The following is a 25754-nucleotide window of genomic DNA, read 5'->3' as shown; positions in this document are numbered from 1 at the left end:
CTAATATTGACAATGGCTGCTGCACGTGCGACGAACTTGGCCTCCACCATCCTTCTTTTTCCTTAAATAAATAGCAATGGAGGAAGACATGCAGTCTTGTTGACAAAATACTTCTCACCAGGTCTACTATGTCCTTCCTCACTCCGGTCTCAGGATGCTCAATTGAGCTACAATCCCTTGGGAACCTTGAGGGTCTGCAATATGAGAACGGGGTACAGCAGTATTGTGGCATTCCCTATGCTCGTCTTCGCAAACGTTGGACACGTTCAGAGCTGAATACCACATGGGAGAATGACCACCATGACGGGACAAAACTGGGGTAGACGATACTTCTTACATTGATAATGCTTCTGGTCTCACTAACGAGAATCTCTAGAGCTGATGTCCCACGGCCAACGCTGGAAGGCGACGACTCGGACGATTTAACGCCAGTGCCACCACCGGCGCACTTCCCAGAACTCCCACAAGTGGAAGAGCTGCACGGGCTCGTGATGAACATCGTGATTCCCCATGCTCCAAAGAGCCAGAAACTACCCGTTTTCGTCTACGTCCACGGTGGCTCGCTCCTATACGGGGGTGCCAACCTTCCCATCTTCGACTGCGTGAACCTCGTTTCGCATAGCATCAAAATCGGAAAACCCATCATATGCGTCAACTTCAACTACCGCGTCGGGCTGGGCGGTTTCCTGGCCAGCCAAGCCATCAAGCAGGACCTCGAACGCGACGGCTATCAAGGATGCGGAAACTTTGGATTCACAGACCAGCTGGTAGCCTTCGAATGGGTCCAGCGATACATCGCGTCCTTTGGCGGTGACCGTAACGAAGTCACAGCCGTTGGAGAATCGGCCGGTGGGATCTCCATCAGCAACCATCTAGTAGCGGCCCACCCGCCGCGCTTCCACCGAGCCGTGTGCATGTCCGGCCTCTCCGTTTCCATCCCTCCCTGGACCATGGAGCAACACGAAGAGTACTTCCGCGCCGTATGTCGGTACTTCGACATCAACCCGTCCGCCCCGGACGTGCTCGACCGCCTGCGTGAGCTCCCCCAGCAGGAACTTGCGAACGCCACCGCCGCCATTCAAGGCGTTCTCTCGGGCACCGGAAACCCCTGTCTCGACGGGTGGTTCTACGATCGCCATCCCCTGGAGGTCCACGAGCCACCCCGCTGGCTCAAGGCCTACATGCTGGGCGACGTCTACCACGAAGGAGTCATCTTTCACCTCAACATGCTGACCGACACATACGATACAATCTTCCAAACCCTCCAAAGCAAGATCCAAAACGCCGACGAAACCACCCGAATCCTCAGAGAGTACGTGATCGAGCCCGAAGGACTAACCTCGGAAGAACTTCTCACGCGCCTGGAACACATGTGCGGGGACGCGATCTTCAAGATTCCCAATTATGCTACCTCCCTGCTCTGCACTTCTCTGCGGGAGAAGAACGCTTTATACCTCTATCACTTTGACCGACGGTCCCGGCTCAAGAATCCCTTGGAGGGTACCGCATACCACGCCATTGAGCTCCTGTATCTCTTTGGGAACCTGGACAACGAAATGAACGACGAAGAGAAAGCCATGGCTCGGGATTTCGCCACGGCGTGGATCGCCTTCGCGTACGGCGAAGCACCGTGGTCCGCACGGGAGGGTCATTGGAAAGTCTGGGGTCAGGCCTGCGTTCATATGGTCCAGAGCGAAGAGGAAGATCAGGAGATCCGTGACTATGCGCGTATGAAGCGGATACTGGCTATGGGGGACGGCAGGACCTGGACCAAGTGGCTTGAAGGGGTAGATTCGCTTGTGAATAAGCGGATGAACATGGGCAAGTTTACCAGGCAGAAAAAACCTGAATTTTACTTCAGTTACTAGCCAGTCCATGTAGCCAAGGCAATGAATATGCGAACATAAATTCCGATCCTTGCTTGCTCTTCTATTTCAAAGGATTCTTCTAGATACAACAAGAAGAAAATGAGGTATATATGTTAAGAGACATCAACATCAGCAACAACAACAACAACACTCAGCATCGAGAAACAAACACAGGAATCCTGGGAACTTTTCAAAACAAAGTATTTACAACGACAAAGGACCCCCAATTGCCAAGGTACGCCATCCGGCATCATACAAGAAAAAGTTTCAATCACTGAAGATTCCTCCTCCTCAAACCCCCGGAGTTTTAGGTGAGCATATCATCCAACCTCTCACCCAGGACCTCCTCAATCTGCTTGACCCACTTCCGGACCTCCCGCTCGACGTTCTCATCTTCATCTTCCATCAACTCGCTGATGTACGGCAGCATCTCCGGCAGCAACGCGAGCCATTCTTCGCCGAGCTGCTCGGTGAGCGATTGCTCCGCCTTGAGGGCGGCCAGGCGCGTGTGCGGATTCTCGCCGCCGGCAGCGGCCTTGCCCGAGGGTCCGGCCGAGGGGCGGAGGAGACGCATCAACGCCGTGTTGAGTTCCTTGTGATTGTCCGTGGAGTCGGCGGCGACGGCCAGCTCCGTGATGGCGGGGACAGCCTCGGCGATGACGAGGGCGGCCGTGGAGGAGTTTGTGGCATGGGCGAGCTGGGAGATCAAAGGCCGAGCGATCGCGGTGAGGTGGGAAGGAGATTGCCAGAATTCTGTGGGAGGTGTGTTAGATAATGGAGGACTCCTGTTGTGAGGGGCGTTGAGAGGCGAAACATACCGTCTTGGTCGTGCTCGAATGCATTCCGGAGCATGCGCATCGTTGCCAGCCACAGACTCTTAGTGTTCTGGTTGGAGGGGCTGGCTTTGGCGAGAACCTTAACCACGTTTTCCAGGATGTAGCTTGCGTAGCCGGTGACAATAGACTGAGTCGAGTTAGATATGATGATTGCATTGAACGATTGATCGGATGAACTTACCTGAAGAGTGCCGAAGAATACTTGGAGGAACTTGTAGAAGGTCGTAAGGCGAGCCAGGCTACCTTGGGTATCTTTTTTAGCTGTAGTGGTGGACGTAGCCCAGTCAAGGAGCTTGGTGAAAATAGGACGGAAGGTGGTATCATTTAACTTGTAAACCATCTTGATGGCGACCTCGTTGACGACATCCTCAATCTCATCCAGGTGTGACAAGTCGATGGTGGCATTCGAGCCTGAGGACACTTGCTGGCGGCGGAGGTCAAACGCCTTGAACAAAATGCTGGTGATGACCGCCAGGTTGTTGACGGTGGCAGACTTGGGATGCTTCTCAATGGCAAGGCTGACGATTCCCAGAGTCTCTAGGATAGCATCGGGGCCGATTTCCACAGCGTGTTGCCAATTGCGGTCAACGGCAGCAAACGTCGCGGCCACATCGACCTTGCGAGCCATGAGTCGGAGGGTCTCCTCGCGGCCGTCATCTTCAACTTCCTCGGTGATAGAGGACTTGTGGCAGAGTAGAAGGAGCTGATCGAGGTGAGATGCAGACACCATGAAGGGAATGTGAACGAAGAGGGCAGAGAAGAAAGAGAGAACAGCATCATGCAATCTAGAGTTCTCTTTGCCACTCTCCAAACTGATCTCGAGCAACTCGAGCGAGCGACGAAGTGCATCTGGAAGTGCAGGGATCATAGCTTCGCCAAGCACCTCGGCCATCGAAGCGAGACACAAGACACCCATGATACGAATGCGCTCATCATCTTGTCCAATACAAGCCGCGCCGGCAACCACCTGGGCAGCACTGGCCACCTTGAAAGGATCCTTCTTGCCGTACTTCTCAGCGATACGGTCGATACAGGCCACTGCAGCATGCTTGAGCAGAATATCTGGCGATGATTCCACAATGCTGACCAATGTAGGCAAGAAGTCCAACATGCGTGTTTGTGAGACACCATCGTTTTCAGGGTTCTGGCGCAAACGACCCTCCAGGAGTCGAAGAACCTTGCGGCGAAGTTCGTCGTCAGGTCGCTCGAGAAGGACTTCGATAGTATCAAGGAAGTCGACGAGAGACAAAGTGCCAAACAAGGCGCTGAGGACATCGCCGCTCGCCTGGCTAACAGGCTTGACGTTCTGCATAGATTCGCCAATGAACAGAACCTTCTCCAAGATATGAGAGAAGTGGGTGCGGATCTGGACTGTCTGGTCGTCCGAATCTGTTGCGAAAGCCTTGGCCATTTTCACCTTCAGCGAAGAGTGCTTGAACAGATGAGCCAGTGACCTGAGCAGATCGACGGCGACCTTCTGGGGTTCACGACCATCATCACTTCCAATTCCAAGCAAGACTTGAGAAATGCCAGGCTTGGGCTTAAGCGAGTCAATGACCAAGTCCAAGAACTTGCTGTATGTCTGTAGGACAGTTAGTCACAAATAGGGCCATCAAAAAAGACACGAAGCCACATACCTCGAGTTCGATGGGTGCGCTGGCATCAGAGACGAGACCAGTCATCAGAACGAGAACATCCTTGTCCATGGCGTAGCGATTGGCCAGCATAGCCAAAACAGCAAACAAGAAGTCCAGGACTCCGAGCTTGGTGACCAGAGCATGGAACAAACGCAGACGACGGTGAGCAGGAATGTGTTCAAAAGCGGCGGTAAAACTCAGCAACAACTCAGAAGTTCCAGAGACCACGTCACGCTTCTGGTTACGAAGAGACTGGATGAGAGCCGGAACGACCTGGTCGATGGTCTGGTCGATGACAGACACGGAGTATTCATCATCCTTGCGGAGAACGCTAGAGCCCATGAAGGTGAAGATGGGCATGACGCTGTGCAGCACCAACTCAGGGGCGATAATCGACAGGCCAGCAACGAGCAAAAGAGCCGCGTTCTGAACTTGCGGGCTATCTGTTGTACGGACACAATCGACAACAAGATCCGCTCGAATGACTGCGGTGTCAAATTGAGGCTTGGCAGTTTGCTTCGACTTGTTGACGATAGCCAAGAGGCTACCGAGAGTCAAGCTGAGCAGGTAGCTCATTCCTGACTGAATCTGCGACTTGAAATGATGAAGAGCTGCCAGCGTCTGGAAGAGGCCATCAGCCAATTCAGGGTGAGACTCGGGGTTTGAGCTGTCCACCAGCTCCAGGATGAATGTCGTCTTCTCCATCAGCTTGCTGAGTTTAGCTTCATCTTTAACAGTCATGGCAACCATATTGGTCTGGCTGGTGCGTCTCCTCTTCGGTGCCGGCCCAGCAGACTCCATATCAGTAATGGAGACAGGGATCTTCTGCAGGAAGAATTGAAGCACAGAGCCCGTCAATTGCACACTGCGCAGAACATCCCTGCATCCATTGACAAGGGGAGAATCCGACTCCTCGAGCGAAATTCCGAACAGCTTCTCCGAGGCCTCAATCTGTCTGTCTTCAGGCACCAAGGCCCAAACATCCTTCATCCGGCTAAAGATGAAAGCGACGAAAGATGATCTGAGAGAGTTGGAGTAAGGGCTCACGTTCGAAAGAAGCACAAGAATGGCATCCTTCTCCTTTGGGGTAACCGTCAAAACAACCTGCTCATCCATTTCGCCCACAGAGACGCGCTCCTTGTCACAAACCTCCTTAACTTTCAGATCGTCGAGCTCTCGCCAAGATTTCAGAAGAGGCTCCAATTCCTTGGTACGGGTTGTACCGCCTGCCTTGTCGATTCTGTTGAGAAGCTTCAGAAGTCCCAGCTTGGGGGCAAGAAGGGGCATGTGAACAGCATGAGAGCACAAGAAAGTGAACACGCTGAGGCGAAGTGACTTTTTAATCTCGGTTGCTGCGGAATCAGCAGTCGACACACCTCGCAACGTCGCCTCGAGAACACGACCAATATGGTCTTGGTCGAGAACGTATTCCTCTAAACCGGGAAGCAAGACGCGCTCCACAAGCTTCTGTACATCACGCCCGGCCATCCACTTGACGTTCTTGGTTTGCTGGCCATACAGCGAGTCATTGGCCCAAGGTTTGGTATCAGACTTCTTGTTCTGCTTATAAATGTTGCCAAGCGCTGCCAGGACGCCTGTTGCTTCCCGTCGAATGCGCTCGGTTGGGTCGGCGAACGATACCAGCAGGAAGGGCAGCAGAGCCTGAAGATCGCCATCAGATGCGGAAGAAGATAGGGCCGACGCGATCAGGTTCAGCGCAGCAACTCTAGTGCCAGTAGGGTAAGATCCAGTTGATACTCTGACCAGGAATGACAGATACTGTGTTGATTTAAAGGCATCAGCCCTCTTTAGCGATGGCAGGTTGACAAAAGACTCAAGCTTCTCCTCAGAGCCAACCCCAAGAGCAAACACTTGCACGAGACTCTCAAAGACAGGTAGATTTTGGGCGCTGAGGGCTGAGACATCCAGGCTCTTTCCAGCGAGAGACTCCAGGGCAGGTGGGAACTGGTCCTCCGCTTCTTCAACTTCAGCATCCCCCATTTCCACGTCTTCCAAAGCCTTGGGTGCAGGTGCAGACTCTATAACGATCTGCAGATTGTGTTCCAGGGCAGCGATGTCCAACTGAGATTCTTCAATGGCCTTCTGGAAAACAGGGCGCAAGGATTCGGATTGAGTGAAGTGCTGTACAAGCTCAGCAAGCTGAGTCTGGGCGTCAAGAGCCAAAGCACCCTGCCGATGAGCATTGCTAGTGGCGTGAAGAACCGTAGACATTGCCTTGGCCGTGTCCGATTCTTCGAGAAGACGGGCATTGAAGATCTGAGAAAGAAACTCCAAGCGTGCCAAGTCCTTTTGTCTCGAAAGATCGTTCACGCAGCCAGCTACTAGACCAAGCACCAGGTGGGAAGTCTTGTATTGAGTAGAGAGCTCAGTCAGCCGCTGCACAGGATCTTCCAGGCGGAGCACTGCCTTGAAAGCCCTCTTGGGAATTGTCATGTCTGGTTTCGCTTGCGCAAGAACAGACAGACAGACGAGACCTGATTCTCTAGTTTCTTCTGTCCACGAGCCAGCAACAGCCTCCATTAAAGAATCAAGGAATTCTTCGTTTAAGGAAGCCTTGTTGGCCAGAACAACGCAAACCATGTAACAGCCGATAACCAGCTCCGAAACGTCCTTCAATCCGAGACCATCATTCAAAACCGGAAGAACCTTGAGGATGACATCCTCGTGCTTCTGCTTCTCTAGATCCCGCTGACCAGAGCGTCCAGCGTCCAGCATTCCAGCAACTGCTTCGGTGATCATTCCGGCCCAGAATGTCAAAAGCGCATGGTGATGCGCCCGCTGCTTGCTGACCTGGAGGGTATATCTGTTGATGGCAGCAAAGAATAGCTTGTTGGTGGCCGCGCTGTGCAAAAGAGGATGGCGTGGGGGGTTGATGTTGCTCTTCTTGTACGGATTCAAGATTTTAAAGGTCGGCGTGAGATCTTCGGGCAATATCGATAAGAGTCTTAGGAAGAGCGGAGTAGTGTAATATGGCAGGAAAGTGAGGAGAGTGAATTCGGTATTGTACTCGTGTACCCTGTCAAAGAGTCAGCTCAGCCATGGAGAGGCAAAATTCCTTCTGGCATGGAAATGTCCCAGTCGAAAATGGAGATCGTACCGGAAGCGTCTGATGAGCCAGTCAACGGCCCTCACAGCCGGACTCAATAAAAGTCTGCCTCCAACCAAAGCCAAGAAAGCTTCCAATACTGTGTTGAGCTCCTTATTCTGGGCAGCGGTCATCTCCGTGCGGTCTTCCGAAATACTCTGTTGGCTGAAGATTGTGCGCTCGAACGGGGCGAATCGGGGATCGAGTTGGCATAGCTCCTGGAAGCCTTCGTAACATATCGCGTAAATAGTTTCAAAGTCCTGAGAGGTAGCGACTCTCCGGTCGTAGATGAGAGATTGCGAATGCGAAATGCGCTGTGCTTTGAGGTCCAACTGGTTGGTCGACTTGGCCGCAACCTGCGCAAGCTGCGCGGCGAGAGATGAAGCCATGTTGGATGATTTCTATGTCGCGAGATGGATCGGTACTTTTATGATTATCGACAACTGTACCACACACCCATCCCTCAAAAAGCGCCTCCAGTTGAATTTCGACACGGATTGAAACGTTTGGCGGGCAGAATTTCCCCAGCGCCGTGGGAATCAGTTAGAGCTCGGAGCAACTTTTTTTTGGAGACCGGAAAAAAGTGCGGCAAGCGGGAGCGGAGTTTTTCCAGCCTTCATCACCGCCCGCCCGCCCGCCGCGTTGGAGAGCGGAGATTCCCAGTCTGATAATGCCTAGCTTGATTGTCCAGGAGTATGGATTCGTCTGGCTCCCAGGTGAGTAATAATTCCTAAACTACATATTTCTCCTCTCCTTCTAGCTAATCCTCGAAACTTCTTGCCAGGAGAAGAAACCCGTCCCTCGCTTCGCCAGCTTCAAGCCTCCTCCTCCGCCCGAAGCTGATCGTCCGCCCGAGCGCCCGCGTCGCGACAACACTGGCCACGAGGACAAGTCGAGGTCTCATTCGGAGCGCCACTCGAGACATCGAAACCATCGTGATCGGTCGAGATCGCGAGAGCGTCGCCGCAGACATAGGGACAGGGAACATCATTTAGCTGTTAATAAGGCCAACCACCATGATCGCACCACCACCTCGGAAACCCCCCATACTTCGTTATCAGACCGCCACGCTACGAAGAAAGACGATGCGTCGGACCTCTACGTCATTGATCTCAAAGGAGACAAGTACAACTTGATCTACGGCACACTTCATCGCTACAGCGTTCCTGATTATTACCGCGTTGGACGAGGTAATGTGCTGGGCCTACCCTCGAGCTACCGAATAGACCGGGAAAGTGTCGTGGAAGATAAACTGGTTATAAGAAATGAAACACAAAAAAAAGGGCTCTCCCGAAGCAAGACGAAGAGCATTCTCTCGAGTCTCAGCAAACAACACCCCCGGTTGCTCCGCTTCAAACCCCAGTCGTTGCTCGACGCAGCTGCAGACTTCTCCAAGGATTATCTGCCCCTGAGTACTTCCGGTAGTCGAAAGCATCGGGCAGCTTTTGGAGACCCTGGATTCGACGATGAGAAATACGCCTATCGCTCAATTCATGGCAAGGCGAAACCGGAAGATCACTTGCCCAGCGATGTCGAAGCCACGTCCGACAGTAACCCTGATGAAGATGGCGTCCGAGGAGATCCCGATGAGCAGATCAAGCAGAGGAATGCGCTATTGTCGCGCAACTTAGAGAAAAACCCCACAGACATCGGTTCCTGGCTTGAGTACATCGATCATCAAGAATCATTATTGCGCGGATCAGCGGGCGAGACCAAGCCCTTGACATATGCAGAAAAGCAGAGCTTGGCTGACATCAAATTGTCTCTGTACGAGAAGGCCCTTAATAGAGTTGGTCAGAGCGATGCTAAAGATCGACTTCTAATTGGTTTTCTCGATGAGGGTGAAAAGCTATGGGACACCAAGAAGCTCGCCGCGCAGTGGCAGACCGTTCTACGTTCCAATTCGCAATTTATCAGCCTATGGGTGAAATACCTTGATTTTTGCCAGACTGAATTCCTAAATTTCACATATCAACGGTGCCTTGATACATATATCGAGTGTTTGAGATTGAATCAGTCTGCGCCAGAGAACCCTGGGAAATCCCAGGTTCAAATGTATCTGTTCCTCCGTTTGACACTTTTCATGCGCGAAGCGGGATTCGCTGAGCATGCAGCAGCTCTCTGGCAGGCAGTACTTGAGGTGGCTTTCTTCCGACCAGACTCTCTGAAGGACAGGCATGATAGCAAAGAGGTAATTCCTCCATTTTTAGACTTTTGGGAGTCTGAAGTCGCCCGATTAGGTGATGTGGCCGCGAAAGGTTGGAAGAGTGGCAGCAAAGATCTACCCACTCAGCAGGAATTCAACCCCGTGTTTCACCTCGATCCCCAGAAATTGATTCCGTCCTGGGCGCCATGTGAAAGAGAAAAGATCACTAAAGCTAGGTTGCCTGCCTTCAGTTTGAACGAATCCGAGCAGGACGACCCTTACCGTGTGATCTTGGCCTCCGATCTTGATGAGATCCTGACCCTCGTGTGGGATGTGGACTCGCCGAGTCTACTGCTCGATGGTTTTCTCTCTTTTTGTCGCCTTCCGCCGATAGTGACAGCGGAGAATCAGAGCACGAATGGCCGTAGAATCGGCGACCCATTTGTTCGAAATGAAATCATGAGCCCTTCAATCTTTAAGATCAATGATTGGGTTTCGCGCGCATCCTCAGCAGACGAGTCTACGGCGCTATCGCCCTTCCGATACCCTCAACACAATTTTGTCAGCACACTTGAGACCCTCATGCCTGAACAAGGGACATGGTTCTCGTCTTTAGACACGTGGAACACAGCCACATCGAATTCAGAATTCGATGTGGTCCCTATGTGGGTGCGAAGAGCTCTGAGGTTGCTGGTAGATGCCAATCCCAGCAATGATGACTTGGCTGAATTTGCGCTCTGCGTCGAGTTCGCATGTAGTAGCAAAGACGCGAAGAAGTTTGCGAAGTCTCTACTGAAGAAGAGGTCGTCTAGTTTACGGCTGTACAACGCATATGCGCTGATGGAGCGTCGGTCAGGCAACCACGGCGCAGCTGATCATGTGTGGGCAACAGCGCTCTCAATGAGCAGGACATTCCCCGACCATGACAGAGTGGATAGCATCCTGCTGTGGCAAACATGGCTGTGGGAGCTTTTGGACACCGGCAACATGGCTCATGCTTCCTACATCTTACTGAGCATCCCGCAAGACAGCATCGATCTGAGTGCTCTACCTCAAGACTCAACTCAAACTACCTTCACACCAACCATCCTCCTCAAAATCCAAAGCGTAAGTTCATCGCCTCCTCTGATCATCCTCTCACAGCACTAACATCCAGACAGCATCTTTTTGAGCTCCAAGAGAAGGTCCTCGCCCACCACAAGGCCACCAACTTCACCGCCAGTACAGCCAGCCTCGCCATCCTCTCCTACATCACCAACACCCAGGACCTCCACAAAGCCCTCGAAGCGTACACGCACGCTCTCGACCGGCTCAGCTCCCTCCCGCAGTCTTCAAAACCTTTCCAAACCCACACCATCGAACTCCTGCACCAATCCCGCGCAAGACTCCTCTACCACCACATCCACACCCGCCGCACCTACAAACCCTCGCACATCCGCACCCTTTTGTCCGAAAGCATCGCCCTCTTCCCCCACAACACCATCTTCCTCTCCCTCTTCGCCTGGACAGAAGCCCGCTTCCGCATCGACGACCGCGTCCGCAGCGTCGTCCGCGACATCACCCGCAACAACAACAACACCACCACCACACAGAATCCCACTGACCCTCATAATCTCTCCACGCCACCCATCCCAATCACGACGCACCTCTTCTCCATCTACACCGAACTCGGCCGCCCGGTCTTCGCCGGCTCCACCGCGCACTCCGTCCGCGCCGCCTTCGAAGAAGCCCTCGGCGATGGAACCCCGAAGTCCTCATCCTCATCCACGAGTCCATCATCATCAGCCCGCTCCAACCCGTCGACCTGGAAACTCTACATCCTGTTCGAACTCGCGCAGCACGAGATCCACCGCGCCAAGGAGGTCTTCTACCGCGGCATGCGCGCGTGTCCCTGGTCGAAGGAGCTGATGATGCTGGCGTTCACGCATCTCCGAGCGGACATCATCCGCCCGATGCACCCTCCCGGGAAGGAGGCGCCGCGGAATGGGAAAGAAGAAGGGATGGGTCTCGAGGAGTTGCGGCATGTGTATAATGTGTTGGTGGAGAAGGAGTTGCGGATCCATGTCGATATCGAGCAGGCGCTGGATGATCTCGCGGCGGCGAGGATGGTGGAGGGGCGCGGAGGGGTGGTGAAGTTTGGTGGTGGGGTGATCCGGATGCCTGATGATGGTGATGATAGTGAGGTTGAGCCGGGCGAGGCGGGGCGGAGGCGGAGGCGAGAGTAGCATGAAGGTTGCTTATGTAAATTGGTCTCTATATGTCCGCAAAAGTCGCAATTCGGGTTGTACACTACAGTGCAGTAGGGTGACGGAGGGTTACTGCAGCGAGGGGAGAGTCTTGACAGTAAAACCGATTCCTTGCACTCGAGCCTAAGCCGTATTTCTAGCTACCGTACCGAGCCCTATATAAACCCCCAATATGTTACAGAACATAGCATCATGAGACAAGTACAGGCGTTTGAAGTGATAGACACAATAGAGTGCCTTGCACATACCAATGAATCAACAAATAAACAATAATTCAAGGCAAAAAGAGATAAAAAGAAAATGTCGTCAGTCATCATGGTATCATGTCGTAAGTAAACCCATACCTACTGTCTTCTTCCTCGTTCTTCAAATCCACTCTTCTCCTGTACATTAGAAGTGTTCCTTCCAGAATTTGAACTTGATATCCTTTGTCGAGGTCGACAATGCCGCTTCGCGGATCTGTCTCGCAGCCGCATTAGGGCCGCAGAAGTACACTCCAACCTGCGTTGGTGTGTTATCGTACAACCCTGACATGTAGCTCTGATCCTGTAGGCCATCTCGCATGGCGCTGAACAGGCGCTTGAAGTCGGGCCGACCGAAGTTCGTCCGACTACGCAGCTCCGTGAGGGGATCGAGGTCTTGCCCCACAGAATTCAGGTAGATGTTCGCGGCCGTGTCGTCGTCGAGGCGTTGCGTAAGGTATGTGTGAATGCGCAAGAACTCGACGCTGCCTTCGTAGGCAGCTGTGGATGCTGACTGGGACTCGAGCGATGAGAGCAGAGCCTGGAACCATTCGAATGAAGAGGTGTCCTTGCAGACCCAGATGAATTCGACACGGCGGAGACGACGGGGCGGGTTGGGCCGTGCACGTAAGTGCCAGATGCTTTTAAGGATAGAGGCCCATGGGGTGACCCCGATGCCAGTGCCGATGAGGACCGCAATCTCGTTTTCGAAAACATCCTCCGCCGGCGCTCCGTAGGGTCCATCCACCCGTAACTTCGGCATCTTTTGGCCGTTCTGGAGCGCCACTTCATACATTCCCAATGGGTCAAGACCTTCCAGATCTCTGGCCTGTGCGGGCCCACAGCCCAGAGCATCTCCGAGGGCACGGGTGAAGTCCCCAACCTGGCGGACGTGAACACTGATATAGGGATCGAAAGGGCAGGAGGTGATAGTAAAGGGATGCCATTGGTTACTGGACACTTCGGGGACTTGGATGAAGAGCCACTGGCCAGCCTTGTATTTCATGCTTGGTTTGCGGAACTGTATCTCCATGGCATCTTCGAAGAGTTAGCTTGCGGGTTGGTTTGGGGGGTTACATTGAGCTAACCGTAGGGATGACGAATCACCTTGGTGATCACGGTATCCCGCCTTGACCGGACTTCTCGATAAAGCCTTTCGCAAAAGTACAGCGCTCCACCCACTAATTCCCATCTCCAGCCTTCGTATCCCAGGCAGTGGTTCCAGAACTTTTTCCCTGCGAAGGGTGAGATGGGGTCCGTGGTATCGCGAACAAAGCAGCCGGTAGCGTGGGTGTAAAGAGCAAGATAAAAAGGGACGAAAAGATGGTGCGTATACCAGAAGGTTTCGAATGACTGCTGCCGGATTCGTTGGTGGGCGGTAGTGTACATCAACATCATGCACAAGAGCATTACATGGCCGGTTATACCTCCTGCCTCTGTGAAATGTATTTGGACTGCTGTGACAGCGCGAAGATGATTCTTCTCGACATTATAGAAACTACTGTCTTTTAGCGTATGCGACTCTCTCATCCTCATATTTAACATACTTGACGTAGTGAGCAGCAGTATGGATGATGGTAAATATCAGGAGAGAATAAGCAACTTGGCGATGAAACCATATTGCCTCATCGAGCGGAAGCCATCGCAGTCGCGGCCTTAGAGACTTAAGCAGGTTCCTGCACATGGGAAGAAGAAGAACAGCCGCATCAAAGCTCAGAACCAAGCCTGCGCCTCTCGAGATCCAGACTGAGTACTTCAGGGTGTTCAAGGCATCGAGTTTGTGATTAGTCACTTGTAAGTACCTATGGTCTCTCAGTGAAATGACGATATGTAGATTGACAGAAAGAGACTTACCAACCGACTGCAAAAAGAACAATCTGCAGTCCCCAGAATAATAAATAGAACCAGATCTTGGATCCGCTAAAGTGTGACTTCCATGAAGTTGTCATTGTTGTTATGGAAAAGGTAGGCAAGATAGAGAGTAGGTGTCTGCCGATTTGAACAAGTCATCGACCAGCGACGATTCTTAGATATGAACGAACACAACACCTATGAGCCTTAACGCATGCGCACGCTGTTATGAAGTCTTCTTCTCACAGAGATTTGCATGTCTGAATACTCCCATACAACGGGCTCTTGCGTCAGTTTCAGCTGCAGTAAACGAGCAGCCAATTAGTTGATCCCTGCGGGCGATAAGGGGTGTGACCAGGTCGAGTTCCTGAAGTTCTGGAGGATCAAGGATGATTCTAAGTATTTTTAGTACATTAATAAAGTCAGCGATGAATTTGTCTACTCTCAGACCCTGGTGCTGATAGTCTATGCGTAGAATAAGAGCCTTTTTTCTTAACTGCCGTGTCGAAGTCTTCAGCGTGCGGAGAGTCCAATCAGGGGCGAGTGCTCGGGACCAATTGGGTGTCAAGAACCAGACCGAACGCGATCATCGTTATCGTGATCAAATCCAGCATATGAGAGTTTCTTGCAAGCGTTGGTGTGGGGTGTGGCGGTGGACGTTGTCGAAAAAAATGTCAGGTTTCCGGAGATATGGTTCTGGTTGCAAGTGAAGAGGGGAAAGGCGCCTTGACGAGGGAACGTGTTGCTATATTTACGCAACCCCTGCTCAGGGCCTCAGCCTAAGTGACGCTAGGGCAGCCTGCAGGAAACGGATCAACCGGTTGAGTAGCGTAATTTCGTTTACCACGTCCCCCAGAGCATGTAAAGGCTCATTGTGTCGAGAGCGTCTACTCAGCCATCGCGTGGTGCGAGCTTGACCATGAGCTTTGAGCCGTGTCCAAGACTTTCCGCAACGATTGATCATATTTGTCCTCGTATTCCCCGGTCAGGAACATCAAATAGCGACTGTCACACCGTCCATCATGAGGTATGACAGCTGTGGGCCCATCGTCATGCCGTGATAATTGGTGTAGCGACTGCGGTCATAGCAGGGCCCGAGGAGCCGGATGGCTTGGTGGCTCTTCGTCACCATCCTGTCTATCTCATCAAATCCTGGTGTCCACCACAGGACGAACCATGTGGCGCCAGGATGCTCTCCTGCCTTCGAAACTCGGTTCTTCCAGCCAAATGCTCACTCTGCTCTCCATGTCTCGTGGAGATTGGCTTCTGAGAGGGTGGAGTCGGAGCCTGCGTTCATCCTATGAGAAGCGATATGCAAGCGCGCTTCCCGTCACACATGGCCCGAGCGGCCATTGAACAGACACAACACCCTATTGTGGCTGTAGATGCAATGGCGAGCAGAGGAGATTAGATTCAAGATGATGCCAAAAATAAGGTCTCCTGCTGGCCAAGACAAACATGCTCCGTATACTAGACCAAACCAGAATGCACCTCCGAGGAGAGCTATCAGCCATGACTTGGTGGGGGGTGCGTTGAAGGAATCCGCATGTCAGGTCGAAGGTGTTCTAAGGCCGCTTGGCGCTGCACGGTTGACAAGTTTCATCACAAAGATTCCGTGATAACGAATGCACAAAGACTCAGGCCATGTGGGTAACCCACCTCATTAGCCTTTGTTCGAACTCCTTCGTCGATGAATAGCGACAATCTGCCGAGGAAAAGACGGTGAGTGGCCCAGAAAAACAGCCTTTCTCTGTTTTGCTACCATCGGAACATTCGCATCCTTGAGCATGCTAGAGACCAGAAGCCTTCACCACAGGGCGCGTACACTCAACATACCGAGCGACATTTGATGGGTTGAATTGTGTGTAGCCTGGCTAGGCGCCTTACAAGGGGAACGCAAAGGCGAACAGGACATCCAGCCACTTGCCTCCCCCGCTTTCGTCGGCCTCCACAAGAAGGCGCTCCACAAGAACCTTGGGACGGTTCAATCAGAAGTGAAGAACAAGGTACTGGTACAGATGCATCGGCCGCTAAAGTGTGTTTCCGGAAGCCCTCTGCATCAATTGCTCCACCGTCACGTTCGTCGACGTTCAAGACTCGCTGGAGACGTCCGTCTAGCCAGACTTTCGCCGCTCAGTGGCTATTATTGCGTCCGGTAGCGCCCAACCGGGGCTTTTCAGGGCCAGTCAACCCAGAGGCATTGGCATGGGCCACGGCTCCTCCGACTAAGCGCGCCCAATGAGAAGTACAGGGAGGTGCGTTTCTGTGAAGAAGCAGGGCGGGGGATCGGTGAATCCATGTAAACAGACATTTTCAATTGGTCTGATGGAAGAAGCGGTCGCCAAAACAGAAGCTGTTATCACGTCCGGTCATAATAATAGGTGAGAGACGGGGAGTGCGTTAGTCCAGTGGATTATGGATGGTTCCGAGTTGAAGAAGAAGAAAGATCCCGGTCAGGTGGTGTGTGTACTGTACTTCCTTTGCCGCTGGGAGCTATTACTATCTTAGTGTATTCCGCTGTCTCCCGAGTCCCCTCCACCTTCACCCACTCTCTCATAAAGTCCTATCGAGGGATCGGCCTTCCGAGGCATGATCTGATCTTCTTGGGGCTGAACTTTCTGAGGTGATGTGATTTCGTGATACGAGGTTGCTTCTATCTTGACATTCACATCCCCGACGCACGGGTCATTGTCATTTGAACGCTTGATCTACCATGCAATCAAGAAGGGCCTATACCATTACTATTATACCTACTCCGTGGACCTTCGGTTGACCCAGTGATGGACTGACCTCCACCATCAAGCCAAAAGCACTCCAGCAAAGTTGGTGATAAAACACCAAGAACAACCATCGCCGAGCATAGATTCTTTCGCAGGACGGAAGACGCTGCTCATACTCCACTCCTGTATACAACATATCGCCTGTCATGGGAAGACTAATCAAGAACCACTGGGCTCGCTTGATCATCCTCACAGCGGCAGCCTGTAAGTGTTGACCTCACTTGAGTCAAGTTCAATTGCAATCGCTGACACCGGACGCTTCACGGCCAGTCCAAATAGGAAGCGCAATCGAGGGTTTCATCTGGCCCAAAGTGTTTTGGGACTTCATGACGAAGAATCTGAACGGCGCCGTCACGCCTATTCCGATACTCCAAATCCTCAATCTGCTGATGGGGCTGATTGGTATCGCCTGGGAATGGCCTTTGAAATATGTTGCGGGCTCGATACCACATCGCAGCATCGAGTTCCGGTTGATCCTTTACCCCCTTAGCGCTCTCCTCGCTATGCTTCTCTACCAAGGGACGGACCCGGCGATATACTACCTCATTGGGATCGGGGTTTATTTTTGGGCGTACAGCGAGGGCGAGGTATGTGGCCCACGATCGCATCGAGTGTGGTGATTGAGCTAACATGAGCACAGGTGGTATGTCCTGAACCTTGGACCCTGCCTAAGCGAAGCGAATACAAAGTATAATGTGGCATTGATGCATTCTGCCTGCTTTCATGAAAGACTTACGACTACGACATTCACGATGACAGTTCTGCGAATACCCTTAGATCATTATTGGCGTCTGGGAAGAGAAATATTTAGGAAGGAGTCAACAATAATCGTTTCCAGCTCTTGTGCTGAAGGGATCAGCATTCAAGTCTTGGTGGTGATCTATGCTCTTTGAAGCAAATGTACTAACTGCCTTGGTTTTATTGTAAATACCATGATATAGCTAGCATACATAATCCTAGAGACTACAAGACATACATTTATGCAAGAAACGACCGATCGCAACCTAGTTTAACCTCCCTGGCACGCTGTGAGATGTGACTGCAAAAAGATCATTTTGTGCCTGGATTTTGAGGCATCGGTATACTCACATGACAGACAGGCTAGTGCAGTGCCCGACTAGCCAATATTACTCCAATAGGATTAGTCGTTCCTGGACTTATTCAACTGTGGACGATGGATCACGGATAACTCCATCTCATCCGCTGAGACCTGGCAGACAGGCAACGCCACTGCATATTTTTGCCATTGAAATGAGCTCATTGGGCGGGACAAGAGTCCGCGGGCGCGACTAACCCAATCGCTCTAATCACTTGTAAACATAAAACCGTCCAGTCCTTTCTACTGACTCCCGAAGAACAGACTCTCATCCAGCTTAGCCTCCCTCGCAGCAACACAATGTCAGCTTTGCTCCTCACGAAGCCTTTGGAAGAAGACATTGGCATTATTGAAGAGAGCGAGGATGTCCCCGTGAACAAGAAGACCAGCTTCAACGGGAGGTTGAACCAATACTTCCACACAGCAAAGAACATCGCCACCGAGCCTCCTACCCTCAAACCCACCACCACCACCAACAATGCTTCGCAAGACACCGCAACGACTCGCTCAAAACGTAAACTCACCCCACCAACGCAGCAGCCATATCTAGAGAATAGACCAGACGAGTCGAGCCCCTCCTCACCTTCTTCCTCCAAGCGCCAACGCACAACCACCACCATGCTACGTCGAGCCCTCCCCTCGACAACGACAACCGCAACCGCAACCACAACACGAATCACTCGCTCCTTCACCCGCTCACGCTCCACCCCATCCTCAGCGCCGACCCCATCTTCACAATCACCATCACAATCACAATCACCAACCCCAACCCCTCAACCCCAATCCAGTACCCCCAAAAGCAGCACCCGCCGCACCCGCACCCGCACCCCCAAACCCCCAACACCCCCGACAACGCCAAGCCTCCTCCGCGACACGATCCCACCCAACCTCGACCTCCTCCTCGTGGGCGTCAATCCGGGCATTCTAACCGGCGTGACGGGCCACGCGTACGCGCACCCTTCCAACCTCTTCTGGAAGCTACTGCACTGGTCAGGGATCACGGCGATCCGGCACCCGCCCTCGGACACGTACGCGCTGCCCGGCTTGTACAACATCGGGAACACGAACATCGTGGAGCGGCCGACGCGGGACGCCAGCATGCTCAGCCGGGCGGAGATGGACGCGGGGGTGCCGGTGCTCGAGGCGAAAGTGGCGGCGCAGCGGCCCGCCGTGGTGTGCCTGGTCGGGAAGAGTATCTGGGAGGCGGTATGGCGGGTGAAGATGGGGCGCAATATCCGGAAGGAGGAGTTTCGGTACGGGTGGCAGGATGAGAGGATGAATATGGGGGCGGTGGTTTCTGGCGATGAGGGTGGTGGTGTTGGTGACAGCTCAGGCCCGTCCCCGTCGTCGTCTTTCTCAGCGAAAGGGGGAAATTGGCCCGGGGCGAGGGTTTTTGTGGCTACGACGACGAGTGGGTTGGCGGCTGGGATGTCCGTGGCGGAGAAACAGGCTGTGTGGAATGAGCTGGGGGAGTGGGTCAAGCATCGCCGGCGGGAGAGGGAGCAGCAGCAGCAGCAGCAGCAGCAGCAGCAAGATCGTAGTGTTGATGAGGATTACCACAGTCAGGGTTGATGACCACTAGATATATAGATTGATCTAACCATATAAAAATTCAATTCCTAAATCAAGAAGTCTACAAAGACGAAAGTGCAGATCTGATATGGGTATTTGTATTCATTTATCAAAAGTAGACACTAAATTAGTCCACCTATTTCCACCACATTCATAGTAAACCTTGACCATACACGTTTCAAACCCCAAACTGGTAGTTTAATAACATATCTCATCCGCTAGAAACACATGGGCTCATCAAGAGAAATAAAAAAAAAACAAAAAGAGAAATCCTGAACACTTGAGCAGCAGAACAGGACAAAAAAAGCTAGCCAGCCAGCCAGCCAGCCAGCAGTAGCATCAGCTCATTAGCATCTAGCATCTATCGAAGAGCAGGGCCGTTGGCGAAGTTGGTGTCATCCTGACGCTCACGGGACTGGAGGAATCACAAATTAAGTCAGTCAATGCTTCACCAAAACATACTTTACAGGATGTTGCAAGAGCATTGGTGGGCCACCTACCTGAGAGCTCTGGAATTCACCATTCTCCAAAATCTTGATCAAGCAGTCGTCCTCGTTGTCGGTGCCGAACTCGTTCTGGAGGCTTGACTTGCTGGCGTTGTCTAGGATACCCTGGGCACCGTGCCTGAGTTGAAAACTCCGTTAGTACAGTGGACTGAAGGGGAGCAAGTGCAAGTTGGACGGGGAAAGCTTACTTGTGGGTGACAAAGATCTTGAAGCCGTTGACCACGTCGGCCAGGGGGATGGAGCGGTCGTTGCGCCACTTGTTCACGACGTCGTTGTCGTCGACAAAGATGACGAAGTCATCAGATGATCCCTTGTAGAACATCTTCGAAGTTTGCTCAACGGCGCGAGGCATTTTGATGGATTGGAAGGGTTGATGGTAAATCAATTGAGTACTTTGGAGAAGATAGTTGGCACTGAGACTTCCTCGTAGTAGGCAGATTTGACTGTCGATACTGGAGGAGAATAAGAGAAGGCGGGGTGGGGAGAAGTGAGATAAAGTAGTTGAAGTAGTAGTCGGATGGAGTATGGAGGAGGGGCTGGTTGATGACGTCACTAAGATGTTACCCGAAACAGACTGTCAAGGTGTCGGTCAATCAGGCAAATACGGAGTCGCGAGAAAGGTGGGATATCGTGTTGATGAAGAGCTCAATTGTTTGGGTCTTGAGATACTCGATGCTTGTGAGTTAATTGAAAGACTGTATGGCCTCAAGTTGAAAACAACCACCCTTAAATAATACAACCAGCGTGGTCAAAACATGCCATCGTGAGCTGAAGTGAACACCGACGTCATCGGTCTTGTCCATGCTACGTCGACTGATCCGCTCAACAGTACCAGTATTTTCCCTTCTTGTAACTTCGGTGGAGAATCACTACCAGCTCATTAGGTGATTAGATTCCCTAATCACTAAATAGCATCATCATCATCGTCGTCACTATTTTCGTGCCGCACTTCAATTCCAGCAATTTAGGTCGTTTTGGTTCACTAATGCTGCTAATTACTATCCCCACCTGTCGCCAAGTACTCCATCAAACACCTGCGTTGACTTTCCCCACGTCCTCGAACCCTTAGGAAACTGCAAGAATACTGAGTACGCCCAGCACAATCTTTGGAAAAGTTTGTCCGCGATATGCATGCCCATGCTTGTCCCTCCGTGCTTGGTGACCCCTGGAAATCAGTTGCATCATTGTCATCATGAAGCTCCACTCCCCACCCTCATGCGTCCATTCCTTTTCGGTTTCCTCGTTGACATGGAATTCAACATCCTACGGATTGTGGATGGCTTCGTAGCTGAGTTCTCAGGGGGCTCCTGGCCTGTATCCTTCTTTTTGGTCAAAGGAGTCTCGGGGCTAGGTGTTGAATTGGGCGTGCCCGTCATTTTGAACGTCTTGACACGTTTGACTGTTTCCTTACCATCGCGTGGGACACAAGGACTCCTTTGGTCATCAAGTGCCGGTGCGTTTGATTTCGGCTTCTCGAGCCCAACGCCCCCGTCGCCCTTTTCCAGTCTCCTGTAATCGCTGTCCAACGGACGAATTTCCCTCTTGGCCGAAGCAGCCGCCGCTCTTGTGGCCTTGACGTTCACGAAGCTCGCACGTCTCCTCAATATCTGTTTTCGATTAAGGTTTCTTCTCATAATCGAGCCTGGTCGGAAAAGAAGGTCTCCCATTGCTAGAGTCATTCCAGGATATGGAAGCGCATTCCGTGTATAGACCGCCGAGATCACGCGTTCCAAACGGATTCGGTCTTGTCTTCTAGCAACGACCGTCGTCACGAATTCGTCTGGAAGCTCCTGAGAACGCTCTGTATCGCCATCCGCTGGGTTATGTTCCTCTAGGAGGTACGGGCAATGTGTCCTCTTGATAACTACAACAGGGTATTCCGCTGGAGGTCGTGGTGCGCCTAATGTTTGCATGGATGGTCGACGCGACAAAGGAAGCACCGTGCTATCAAGTGGGATCAAGTCTAAGGAAACAAATGCGTACCGTCGTGACCTCTCTATAATATCTCTTTGTACTTTGGTGGACGTTGCCGCACACTTGAGTGTCTCTGTTGTCCATTTCTTCTCCTCGCTTGCAGACGATGCGCTGAGCACCAGCTCATATCTCTTACCAGAGTTATGGAATACCAGCTTCCAGGAGAACACACACTCACAGCAGATGCCTACCGACTCATTAGTCTAGGAAGAGGGTGTGGTGAAAAGTCCAGTCACCTTCGCCATTATGCAAGGTGTCGATTTTGAGATCCGGGATGTGAAGACACATCAGCGCTTGAAGCCTTCGATTGTCGTCGTTCATGCTCGCAAAAAGAATGTGGCTGCTAAACAGAACACAGACCATGAAGCCGGCGGCGGCAGATTCTGTAGGGGAAGAATAGGTAACATGCAAGACACCGCAAAGTATCAGCGGTCCAAGCTGCTTGTATAGATCAAGGGTCTTGTTCTATTTTACAAAGACCTCCTTAGTGATCTTTTGGACATGAAAAGGACTCATGGAGACATACACCCTCTAAAAAGTCCAGCATGTTCTGTAATTCTCTCGTCTTAAAGACCAGGTCTTTGTTTATGGGGTTGTTGTTGATTTGATTGACTTCTTGCACGACCCGTCGAACAGTTTCCAGGATCTGTCGGATGCCATCATGGGCGGATGGGTCATCTTGGATATGTGTCCAGCGGAGTAACTCCTCTAGTAGCAGGGGGTACTTGCACAGGCGTTGTACTGGCTATAGAGTCGTCAGTGCTTGTGAATCACTCGAGCGAACAATTCCTACCTTGATGAGAAGATCATCCAATATCATAGACCTGTGCTCCTCGTGCGCCTGTCTATCGATGGAAGCCACTGATTTCGATAGTGCCTCAATACCCAAATCGAAGATCCGCCAATTCGGAACAGATGAACGAAGCAACTCAACATCAAAGGTAAGCAGACCATAGCTACTGCAGAACAGCTTGTAAATCATGAAGTTCCTTGACTAAGGAATATGGCTATTAGAGAAAGAACCAAAGATTTAATAGAGGAGACCTCACCAATCTTCCTACGGCTTGCGCAACCTCTAAAGCCTCTTTCGTCTCTGCGGCGAGGGCCCTTAGACGTGAATTTACCGATGCTTTGAAGCTTCGCGATCTCAGAGACCTTGAATGAAGTGCCCTAAAGCCCGATTCAAAGGCGCTAAAGTGCTTGTGAGCTGGTTGAGGCACTAAACTGTCGAACTCGGCTCCAGCAAGGTTGGAGATCGGCGTCAGCTTCCGAAGTTGAGCTAGAAAATCTTCGTGTATATCTCGAAGCTGTTGAACATTATAGTAGATCTCCGGCCTGACGGAGAAGATGAAAAGTGCCTGTAAGGTGTCAGATCAACACCGTGTGGAGTCAGGTTAAGATGTGGGTAGGAAGTGAACGGTATACATCAGCAAGTGCTTTCAAACCGAAGACGTAATCACACTCGGTGCTAATCAGCTCTCGCAAAACGCGGCGCCTTTTGATAGCTCTGTTCTGGGCATCCTCATCGATGGATGAACTCAAGGCTGGCCTTATGCTCTCTAGCGACTCACGGAGGTCCGATTTGATGCTCTGATTTGTGGTACTTTGAGTAGTCCCTCTCGACCGCACAACACTTTGACTGGCAATGCTGATGGTTGTGGTCTTTATTGTCTCCAGGTGAGAGGAGTGATTTGACCAAGACTCCCACTTCTCCTGAGCTTCGTGGGTAAGCGGCATTTCAGAACCGGTGTATGGATCGGCTTGGGGGATTTCCATCCATCCTTCGACGTATCTTTGGGGATCGACGGGAGGAAAGCCTCTCCGCGATCGCAGACTGTTTACCCATCGTTTGAAGGCTGTTACCGGGTCTGAGCCTGCTGGAACCGCGTTGCCATTGTTTGGTCTTCTTTCGTGTCCTGACGTCTCCAGCACAAGCACCGGCGTCTCAGCGATGTCCTTGGATTCTTCCATGGCGGTAGATCTGGCAACCAACGCAGTTTGACCTGGCCCACTCTAGCTCAGTATAGAGATAAGTCGACCGGTAGCTGCTTGGATTTCAATTCTGACTGAAGCCACATTGGAAGGAAGCCACGACCAGCGTAGACGAGTAAGGAGGGGAAGTGTCGGAAAATACCTTTGCCTCCAAGCGACAGAGAGACACAATGACAGTACTTAAAGCTATTACTCTAAGCACACCACTGCACGGCGCCGTTTCAGAATACTAGTCGAAAGCTTCAGCATAATCTGTGTTCCCTAATTATCATGCCTGTTAGTGCATAACTCTCACACCGGTTACTAAAGGCTTTTCACAGCACAAGTTCAAGGGCCTCCTATTAGTCATGATACGGGCAGACAATTGGTTACAGAACTGTCTAACCATGTAAGTAATGTAATGTGCATTGTTCATGGTAGCAGACTGCAGACATTTTAACTACTAGTTTAGTAGATGTTTTGATGTTGGCTTACCGAGAGGGGAGACTCCCCCAGATTTTCCCGCCGCGGCCAGACCCACCACCGTCATCTTCCCGACACTTCCAATTCTTGTGTCGCAAGAATCCATCCAGCACTCATCTTTCCTTCCAAAATAGTACGGGAATATCCATGGACAACAACAATAATATCCATGCTCCTACAGTCGCCTCCGGACCTACGTCCGGAGAGGCTCCTGCTCGCGACCTGTCCAAGCTCGGTGTAGTCGATCTCATGCAAGAGAAAGAACGCATCGAAGCGGAACTCTCAGCTCTTAGCAGCGTGCTCAGCTCTGTAAGCACCATCGCGTACCCCCTCTGCTCCCTCTTGCCTATACCCCGGTCACTAATCTACTCATGCATCATGCAGCACGGCGTTCACATGAATACCTCTTTGACGACGTTCGATGGCTACCCCCGAGACGACATAGATGTCGCCCAAAGTCAGTCTCGATCGCCTTGTCTACAGTCCTCATGCTAAGTAAGCTTTTCGATAGTACGTACCACCCGAGCGCGCATCATCAGACTACGAACGGATCATAAAGAAGCCATGTCGCTTCTCGAGAAGGGGATACATGAACATTTCGCGAGCCTGCAGCGTGCGCAGGCTACTGCGCCATCCGGAGGCAATATCAATAACATGCAAGCTGCACCGGCCAGTGCAGCCGCCAGTGATGCTGCAGGGAACGAAGCCGCCGGGGTTCCTTTTGCGAAAGTCAACAGTGTTGTTCCTGGAAGCCCTGCAGACCAAGCCGGTCTCAAGGCTGGCGATACTGTACGGAACTTTGGAAATGTGAACTGGTTGAACCACGAACGCTTGTCGAAAGTTGCTCAGGTTGTCCAGCAAAACGAGGGGGTACGTTTCTCGTTCCGTGTCTTCTGTATCCGCTGCTTCTTTGACTAAACTGAAATTAGCGCCCGGTGGCGGTCATCATCACCAGAAAGGATACAGACTCAGCCAACAACTTTGAGCTCAGCCTGACGCTCATTCCTCGCCGTGATTGGGGTGGCCGTGGTCTGCTAGGTTGTCATCTAGTTCCTCTATGATAGGAGCGAGTTCATCATGAGTATCGGTATTACCATGCATGATTTATTTCGCCCCTTGCATGATGCATGTGGCATGGCTTCATGACTTTTCTTTCTGTGTTTGAGCAATTTCAAAGGTGCATCTACGGTGGCGTTTCAATCAATCTTCTTGAAGAGAGAACGGATTATGATGATTAAGCTAATGCAATCCTTCTCGACGGTGCCGCAACGAGCAATGGTCTTCTGATCAAAAGCACGATCCAGACGAGTTCAACAAGGCCCTATTTTGATATTGTCCATTGAGTCCCTGGGTTTAGCGTTTGATTTACAGAACTTCGAAGGGAAGAAATGTGTGCTTCGTGTTAGAAGCGAGCTAGGAAGGGAGGTGGAAAGTGCATTT

The 25754-nt window shown here is 51.8% G+C and overlaps 8 protein-coding genes across 8 annotated transcripts; 4 read left to right on the top strand and 4 right to left on the bottom strand.

The window, feature by feature from the left end:
- The first annotated feature begins 95 nt into the window (after positions 1-95).
- On the top strand, positions 96-1899 carry BO82DRAFT_381779 (alpha/beta-hydrolase). Its single transcript, XM_025637882.1, has 2 exons — positions 96-319; positions 377-1899. The coding sequence occupies exons 1-2, from the start codon at positions 129-131 to the stop codon at positions 1866-1868; spliced, it is 1683 nt and encodes a 560-aa protein (XP_025494465.1). The 5' UTR covers positions 96-128; the 3' UTR covers positions 1869-1899.
- On the bottom strand, positions 1900-7972 carry utp10 (snoRNA-binding rRNA-processing protein UTP10). Its single transcript, XM_025640613.1, has 5 exons — positions 7460-7972; positions 4342-7378; positions 2886-4286; positions 2687-2831; positions 1900-2621 (listed from the first exon to the last, which is right to left on the bottom strand). The coding sequence occupies exons 1-5, from the start codon at positions 7834-7836 to the stop codon at positions 2176-2178; spliced, it is 5406 nt and encodes a 1801-aa protein (XP_025494464.1). The 5' UTR covers positions 7837-7972; the 3' UTR covers positions 1900-2175.
- Positions 7973-8117: 145 nt separating this feature from the next.
- On the top strand, positions 8118-11818 carry BO82DRAFT_430352 (uncharacterized protein; the record flags this gene model as incomplete). Its single annotated transcript, XM_025640612.1, has 3 exons — positions 8118-8150; positions 8232-10700; positions 10754-11818. 3 exons carry the CDS (start codon positions 8118-8120, stop codon positions 11816-11818), a joined length of 3567 nt encoding a protein of 1188 aa, XP_025494463.1.
- Positions 11819-12023: 205 nt separating this feature from the next.
- BO82DRAFT_26207 (putative NADPH oxidase (NoxA)) lies at positions 12024-14187 on the bottom strand. The gene is made up of 4 exons (XM_025630935.1): positions 13936-14187; positions 13629-13883; positions 13170-13579; positions 12024-13119 (listed from the first exon to the last, which is right to left on the bottom strand). Exons 1-4 carry the CDS (start codon positions 14028-14030, stop codon positions 12230-12232), a joined length of 1650 nt encoding a protein of 549 aa, XP_025494462.1. The 5' UTR covers positions 14031-14187; the 3' UTR covers positions 12024-12229.
- Positions 14188-16428: 2241 nt separating this feature from the next.
- On the top strand, positions 16429-19437 carry BO82DRAFT_381775 (mismatch-specific DNA-glycosylase). Its single transcript, XM_025637881.1, has 3 exons — positions 16429-16916; positions 16983-17299; positions 18073-19437. The coding sequence occupies exons 1-3, from the start codon at positions 16859-16861 to the stop codon at positions 19378-19380; spliced, it is 1683 nt and encodes a 560-aa protein (XP_025494461.1). The 5' UTR covers positions 16429-16858; the 3' UTR covers positions 19381-19437.
- A 304-nt stretch (positions 19438-19741) lies between these two features.
- BO82DRAFT_390352 (SBDS family protein) lies at positions 19742-20574 on the bottom strand (the record flags this gene model as incomplete). Its single annotated transcript, XM_025638511.1, has 3 exons — positions 20075-20574; positions 19881-20004; positions 19742-19795 (listed from the first exon to the last, which is right to left on the bottom strand). Exons 1-3 carry the CDS (start codon positions 20236-20238, stop codon positions 19742-19744), a joined length of 342 nt encoding a protein of 113 aa, XP_025494460.1. The 5' UTR covers positions 20239-20574.
- Positions 20575-20773: 199 nt separating this feature from the next.
- BO82DRAFT_430347 (putative Rho guanyl nucleotide exchange factor) lies at positions 20774-23831 on the bottom strand (the record flags this gene model as incomplete). The annotated part of the gene is made up of 6 exons (XM_025640611.1): positions 20774-22047; positions 22097-22325; positions 22387-22605; positions 22654-22854; positions 22922-23218; positions 23286-23831. 6 exons carry the CDS (start codon positions 23829-23831, stop codon positions 21077-21079), a joined length of 2463 nt encoding a protein of 820 aa, XP_025494459.1. The 3' UTR covers positions 20774-21076.
- A 630-nt stretch (positions 23832-24461) lies between these two features.
- Positions 24462-25375, top strand: BO82DRAFT_399912 (putative 26S proteasome non-ATPase regulatory subunit Nas2; the record flags this gene model as incomplete). Its single annotated transcript, XM_025639147.1, has 4 exons — positions 24462-24623; positions 24699-24771; positions 24826-25184; positions 25244-25375. 4 exons carry the CDS (start codon positions 24462-24464, stop codon positions 25373-25375), a joined length of 726 nt encoding a protein of 241 aa, XP_025494458.1.
- Between the last annotated feature and the right edge of the window lie 379 nt (positions 25376-25754).

The sequence above is a fragment of the Aspergillus uvarum genome (assembly GCF_003184745.1).
Source record: "Aspergillus uvarum CBS 121591 unplaced genomic scaffold BO82scaffold_12, whole genome shotgun sequence".
Classification (NCBI taxonomy): domain Eukaryota; kingdom Fungi; phylum Ascomycota; class Eurotiomycetes; order Eurotiales; family Aspergillaceae; genus Aspergillus; species Aspergillus uvarum.
Note: the sequence above shows the minus strand (reverse complement) of the source record. Positions and strands in the feature narration are given on the sequence as shown.